Source organism: Ailuropoda melanoleuca, chromosome X (assembly GCF_002007445.2).
Source record: "Ailuropoda melanoleuca isolate Jingjing chromosome X, ASM200744v2, whole genome shotgun sequence".
Classification (NCBI taxonomy): domain Eukaryota; kingdom Metazoa; phylum Chordata; class Mammalia; order Carnivora; family Ursidae; genus Ailuropoda; species Ailuropoda melanoleuca.
In genome coordinates, this window is record NC_048238.1 from 102,412,232 (window position 1) to 102,419,612 (window position 7,381).

The 7,381-nt window shown below is 36.3% G+C and overlaps 1 protein-coding gene across 1 annotated transcript in view; it reads left to right on the forward strand.

Moving 5' to 3' along the window:
• The window catches only part of LOC100477333 (putative 60S ribosomal protein L39-like 5), a 9,962-nt gene extending 5,689 nt beyond the window's left edge, over positions 1 to 4,273 (forward strand). The window contains exon 2 of the mRNA XM_002923065.1: positions 4,115 to 4,273. Within this exon, the coding sequence (XP_002923111.1) occupies positions 4,115 to 4,273 (159 nt within the window). The remainder of the gene's footprint in view (positions 1 to 4,114) is intronic.
• Positions 4,274 to 7,381: the final 3,108 nt, after the last annotated feature.

Sequence of the window (7,381 nt, forward strand, 5' to 3'; positions counted from 1 at the left end):
AAAAAAAGAAATGAGGTTTTAGAGATTGTTAATTATATGAGAAGAGCCCCTAATTTAAGACATTTCCCTCATTTCAATAAGAAGTAAAACAAAATGAGCTTTCCTGTGACCTTTAATTGTAATCCTGTGTGAATTTGAGCAAACAGTTGTTCTCTAGAATGATATAATCTAATCTTTTTCAACCTTAGACAAACTTGAGCCTTCCTTTACTTAAGAAACGTCAAATAATCCATCTCAGTTGTAAATATGAATTCTTTACTCTTACAGAAATAAAGCTTCATGTATTTTGATATTTTCTGGTGACAATGGGCTTAAATGCTATTGTTCCCTTTTCTCTATTAAGTAATATAACCAGAAAATATCCAGGCTAGCATATATGCTTCCCTGAGAAAGCTTAAGTATTTGAATGCATGAAGTATCACTATCACTCAAAATGGATAATTAATACTCTCACTAGAATTAATTCTTCTAAATTAATGCAGTAGTCACTAAGTGTATAATCACTCATTAACCATGTATTTATTTTCAAAATATATATGCTAAGAACCTGCTATGTACCAGATTTTGTTCTAAGTGGTCAGGACACAGTAGTGAAAATCTCCCAACACTTTTGGACTATACATTATGATGGAGAGTGATACAGTTAATTCACGAGCCAGATAGTTTCAGAGTTGGAAGTATTATGAAGAAAACCAAGGTAAGTAAATAGAGGATGAGGGTGGGGCCTGAGGGTATTGAGCAGAGACTTGAATAATGGGGAAAAAAGCCATCTGAAGTCTGGGGAAGAGCACTTTAGGCTCGGAGAACAAGGATAAAAGCCCTGAGGCAGGAACAAGCTTGACAAGTTCAAGGAGCTGTGAGAAATCCTGTATGACTAGAGGAGCAAGCAATAGGGAGAGAGTGGGAAGAGACGATTCAGGAGGCAAGTACAGTCACTTGTAGAACGTGGAAGGAGTTTGCTTTATATTACAACTGTGATAGGATGACCCCAGAGACTCTTGAAAGGAGAAGTGAGCTAGAGAGATATATATTATAAAAAGATCTTGTATTACGAAGATAGGACTTAGAGTTCTATTTTGAATTCCACATTTGGGATTCCCTTCAAATTCTGTACCACATTCACAAAACATTTCTAATAAGAGAAAATATGTGTACTTTGAAGATGAATTTCTTTTTTAAAATATTTTATGGTTGAGGTTATTGAATACAATTCCAGACAAGCAGAATCTGGGTTAGAGGCTCAGGCTTCTTTTTTGAAAACTATCTGCTGGATTGGAATTCTTTTCTTCCTGACTCTCTGTCTGGAGTGGGGATTACCCCTTAACTTCCTGGACTTGGTGATTTTTCTTGGTTCTTTATGTTGCATGTGGTTTCATTTTCCGATTTCCAGACTGGAAAATTTTTCCTGGCTCTTTGTGAGACCTCACTATTCTCTCTATTTGATCCTGCTACTCCCACGAGAACTTTTCAGTTGACTGAAACCCCTTTCTTGAACCCCTACTGGCTATACAGCCCACACATTTTATCCATCTCCTTCTTGTTGGTATGATTTTACCAAGGAAAATGCTTGGACCTTCAATGAACTCTTTGAGAAAATGAAGATTTCTCCAATCTGGCTCCTCTAAAGTCCCTCCTTTCCCATCATCACCTCTGCTCTTCTTTTATCCTTATACCACCTTCAATTTTCCCTTAAATTAAAAATATGAAATAAAAGTGTACTAAATTTTTAGAGTAGAAAGTTATACTCTCTCTGTGTCTGTTCATATGATTATGTATCTCTCTGTGTGTTATGCATATGTGATATTTTCTTACCCTTGGACAGTACTAGCGAATTGATAAATAAAATCCCTTAAAGGAGTTCTATTCAAATTGGTTTAGAGACAAATGAGCACGTATATAAGTTACATATTCTTGAAACTCCCAGAAATAGAGAAATTAATCCAAATACTTCTCAAATTCAGGTGACTTGGGTAAATCTTTGGCAATTAAGACTTGTTTAATATTGGTGGTTTAATTTTTTTAAAGCTATGTCTTATATGGGGCGCCTGGGTGGTGCAGTCGTTAAGCGTCTGCCTTCGGCTCAGGGCATGATCCCGGAGTTCTGGGATCGAGCCCCACATCAGGCTCCTCCGCTGGGAGCCTACTTCTTCCTTTCCCACTCCCCCTGCTTGTGTTCTCTCACTGGCTGTCTGTCTCTGTCAAATACATAAATAAAATCTTTAAAAACAAATAAAAATAAAGCTATTTCGTATGAGTCATCAACATTAAGTATCATTTGAATATACATTTTTATCCTATTTGGGCTTACTAGCCAAATAAGCTTTTATTACTGTATGTTTAAAATTATGAAATTGAAACTTCAACCCAAGGAAAAAATGTACATGTAAAATGGAGTAAAAATCAATTGCTTGAAAAAAAATTAATTGCTCGATACCCATTACTTCATGCATAACAAAAACAGCAATAAAACAAACAAAAAAATGCATTTAACTTCATTTAGGTTTTTGCTTTTGTGCTATTTGCCTAACATGCACGTACTCTAAGAGTAGTCAATACGGAAATAACTTGAGATGATAGCTAGCCTTGTTTAGTGTTATAGTATGTCTGCCTGAAAATTGTTCCCAAAATCTTTTTGGTAACTTGAAATCTTAGAGCTATGCTAAAACAAGGAACAGATATTCATTAAATATCTAGATTATTTCTAAGTAAGACAAAGTACTGAAACATTAACCACTAAGCATGAGTATAAGTTTATATACTTCTGTTATCTTATTTTTATATGGCATATAGAAGCTAAATATAGTTGGGTCTATTAATAAATATGTTCTCTTTGCCACATTGAGAATTTGTGCCATGAGGAAGAATATACAGTTGAGCCTTGAACAACATAGGGGTGAAGAGGTGCCAACCCCCACACAGTCAAAAATCTGCATATAACTTTTGACCCCCCTCAAAGCTTGACTCATAACCTACTGTTGACTGAAAGCCTTACAGATAACATAGTCGATTAACACATATTTGGTATGTTATGTGTATTGTATACTGTATTCTTACACTAAAGTAATCAAAAGATGATGTTAAGAAAAATCAAAAGGAAGAGAAAATACATTTACAGTACTGTAATGTATTTATCAGAAAAAATATGCATGTAAGTGGACTACAGAGTTCAAACCCATGTTATTCAAGGGTCAACTGTACCTGTAAAAATTGTGAGATATTATATTCACAAAATTTGCTAGCTTGCTACAGATTGCTTGCATGTGAGACACTTCACAATTGTTTACTTTCTAGTTTTCTCTAGAGAAGAAAGGCTACTAATGGTTAAATTCATAATGGATATGTGTAATTAAACTGCTGAAAATAATAAGGATGATGAAAAACAACTTCGTATGAAAGTATGCAAGGAAAGTAGGATGTGTTTTTGACCAGGAAAAGCATCCAGGGTATAAAGGATGTATTTTTATTAAGGGAAAAAAAGAGAACAATTTTAGCCTAAAGTAAGTTGCCTGGTTGTTTCAGATTGAGAAAGATGAAAAATATAGGACAAATATTGAATGGATATAGAAAGTCATAGAAATTTTGTATAAAAGGAATTTTATATGTGGTCAAGCTGGTAAGATTGAACAGATTTATTTGTAAGGATTTAAAAAATAAGTTTTAATATCAAAACTACTCTGGTACAAATCTAGAATTTAGTAATCTATTTGTTAAAACTACAAAATTTTCTTAGATTATTGGTCTGTTCTTAATAAGACATTCTAAAAGATTTTTCTTTACCTTTTAAGTAACGTCCCTAGGAAACAAAGCTTTTATATCTTATTTGAATAATTTCGTGTGCTTTATGTAAATCTTTATCATATCCTTGATTATTTAAATGAACCAAGACTTCTCACTTGTAAATGAGCTAATGTTTTTTGACATTTTTGTCAATTTTATCTCTCCCAAATTAAATTTTTAATGAAATCTTTCTGTTCTATAACTGACCTTGAGATTTCTCAGAGGGTCCTGAAAAATCTCAAAGGATTTGTTCTTTCCACTTGTAAAGAAAAATGTTAAAAATAATTTTAGCTCTCTCCTTTTCTCCACCATTGTGGTCTGCAGTTGATTGTTCCTTTCCACGTCTTCTCACAAGACTTTCAAGATCGAGCAATTCCTGGAGAAGAAACTAAAGCAGAATCGTGCCATCCCCCAGTGGATTCAAATGAACACTGGTAATAAAATCAGATACAATTCCAAGAGGAGACATGTAACAAGAACCAAGCTGGGTCTATAGGAATCACATAGGAGATGGTACACGTGTTTGTATCACTGCATAAATATCATTACTACATGAACAATTAGACATATTTTATTGGGAAAATGGTTTTTCTCTGTTGCTATACTTCTGCGCTAGTTGGTTGGTTCAGTAATAAATATGTGAGAACTTCTGTTTGAAAAAAAATTCATTTTACTTGATATGTTGAATTGCACAAAAGGCTGTTCCCAAATAAAAAGGGTTGTGTAATCTTCCCCAGGTTCCATTTGTATGAGTAATGTTATTAACATAAATATTGTAGAAATTGGATAAGTTCATAGATATTTGCCAATATTCTTGCTGCTCATGATATGTCTTGGTTCAATATTGTTAGTCATAATTCTAATTACCATTTTAAATGTTGCATGCCACAGAAATAACCGAACTCCCTTGTTAAATGAACTCTCATCAGATCTTTAACTATGACCATTTTAAGTCTTCTGTCATTCACAGTTGTTGTTTTACTCTGTTTTTTCTCTGAAAACATTTGCAATCAGCCACAGGCCAGAGTGCCTCATGAGGGCATTGCTTTAATACCTTTATACTGCTGGACTAGGGATTTACAGAATTCTAGTGGAGAAGCTTATGGGTTCATGAAACTGCTAACCCAAGATCAATCAGAACAAGAGTTAGTTACATGGGACTGAATGACCTGTTAAAGGGTGATTATGTTTTTGTTTGGAACATTGCTAGTTCTTTAATGTTTTATTTTCCAGATTTAAGGAACCCTTTTTCCTTTTTCTTTAGGTATCTATAACTCACAACTATTTTCAGATTATATTTTGTAAACAGATATGAAACATATGTTTTTTCTTCCTGCTTGGTACCTCCAGAATTCAAAAAGTCTTATTGAATACTCTAATTTTCATGGCAATATAATTAATTGCATAAGTTCAGAAAGAATCTATTCTCAGGACACTGGGTGGCTCAGTCAGTTAAGAGTCTGTCTTGGGCTCAGGTCATGATCCCAGGGTCCTGGGATCGAGTCCCGGGTCAGGGTCCTCACTCAGTGGGGAGTCTACTTCTCCTTCTGCCTGCCACGTCCCCTGCTTGTATTCTCTCTCTCTTTGGCAAATAAATAAATAAATAAATAAAATCTTCAAAAAGAATCTATTCTGTTTGTAACAGCTCATACTGGTTGGAACCTGCATATACTTGGTTATGTAATGTCATATTTATATGTCATATTTGAAAATGATGTACATGGAATCTGGTTTAAGGAACTAAAGTTGGGGGCGCCTGGGTGGCTCGGTCGTTAAGCATCGGCCTTCGGCTCAGGGCGTGATCCCGACGTTCTGGTATTGAGCCCCACATCAGGCTCCTCCACTGGGAGCCTGCTTCTTCCTCTCCCACTCCCCCTGCTTGTGTTCCCTCTCTCGCTGGCTGTCTCTATCTCTGTCAAATAAATAAATAAAATCTTAATTAAAAAAAGGAACTAAAATTGACTTTATGGAGCCAATGCCTAAAGCCCTTCTGGGAAAACCAGCCTGGTATCTGGATTACAAAGTTCCCAGCTGTATAGGTGAGTAGGGAAGGTCACTTCCTGGCAGACCTAGGACACCTAGGATATCTTAGGTATCTGAAGAAGAAAGAAATTCAACCAAATCTATAGGTGCCACTAGTGAGGTCTGATGACAAGTTCTTGGCTTGGTTTCCTAGCCTCAGGAGGCTTTTTTTTTTTTAAGATTTATTTCTTTATTTTAAATTAATGAGTCAGGGGAGGGGCAGAGGACAGGGGAAGGGAGAGAGAGAGAGAATCTCAAGCAGACTCCCCACTGAGCACAGAGCCCAACTCCGGGCTCAGATCTCCCAACTCAGCGATCATGACCTAAGCCAAAATCAAGAGTCAGATGCTTAACTGACTGAGCCACAGAGGTGCCCCCTTAGCCTCAGGAGGCTTTTAAAAGTCTAATCTGAGATTCTTTATGTCAGATTCCAGCAAATCAAACTCAAAAAGGCCTACATGGTCAATTATCATTCCTGCTTCACTTATGTAAATAATAGGGCCAAATATAATAAGACCAGACTTGTTTTGTAAACAAGAATCAACATAGGGGTAATTTTAGAAATTTTATGTTAGAGTAAAAAACGATAGCACATCCTGTGGAGTCTCAATTCTAGTTTCCTCCAGTATCTGGCTATAGCTGTCCAAATGGACATTTCCAATTTTTCTCCCAGTCTTCTCTGGTCATCACTGAGAATTAATATTGCCCTTTTCCCGAAGCACTGCAAGCTAGAACTGAACTTAATACAAACTTCAAAGAAATAACCACAACAGATCATGTATGAACAACCTTCAAGTCTGCTGCTGTGTGGTGCACTCGGAAAGTTCACTAGGACACCAGATGCCATCATCACCAAGACAATTCAAATTGCAAACCAGGAAATTCATCAGATTACCACTGCTGTCTTTGAACCCAGCATTTAGAAATCTTGAGTGGCTGCCCTCTGGACTCAGGAACTGGGTTTTCAACTATTAATCTTTGTTTTTCTTTATTTTCATAAAGATTCCACTCTTTAAATGCCTGACTGCTAGCACCATCCTGCAAATATCCTCTACTACCAAATCCCAACAGATGGTTCAGCTAGTACTTAATGAACAAGAAGCCACTCGATGAGAAATGGACTTATAGTGTTCAAAGAAAAGAATATCTCATCTTTCCCTGAACCAGAGGATAGACTAACAAAGATACTGTTCTTGACCAAACTTCAGTCAGGTTCTTCTGAGCTATTTTTCAAATAGGCCCCATCCTTGGGCATGTCTTTGAGAGCCCAATTTTAGCAAGAATCCTTCCTGAATCAGTTTAGCCACTATCCCCCAGGTGATATCTGATCACCCTGGCCCATCTTTAACAAGAATCCTGTTAGGTCAGTTTAGCCAGGACCTCCCCCTGTCCTTAGTCCTGTTTCCTCTTAATAATTTTCCATCTGATGATATCTTTCCCCACCCCCCACCTGCTCCTTGTCTATAATTACCACTTTTCTTTGTTGTGTTTGGAGTTGAGTCCAATCTCTCTCCCTTACTACAAAACCCCATTGGAGTAGTCCCTACACTTGAATAAAGTTTACTTTACGTAACAAGTGTCA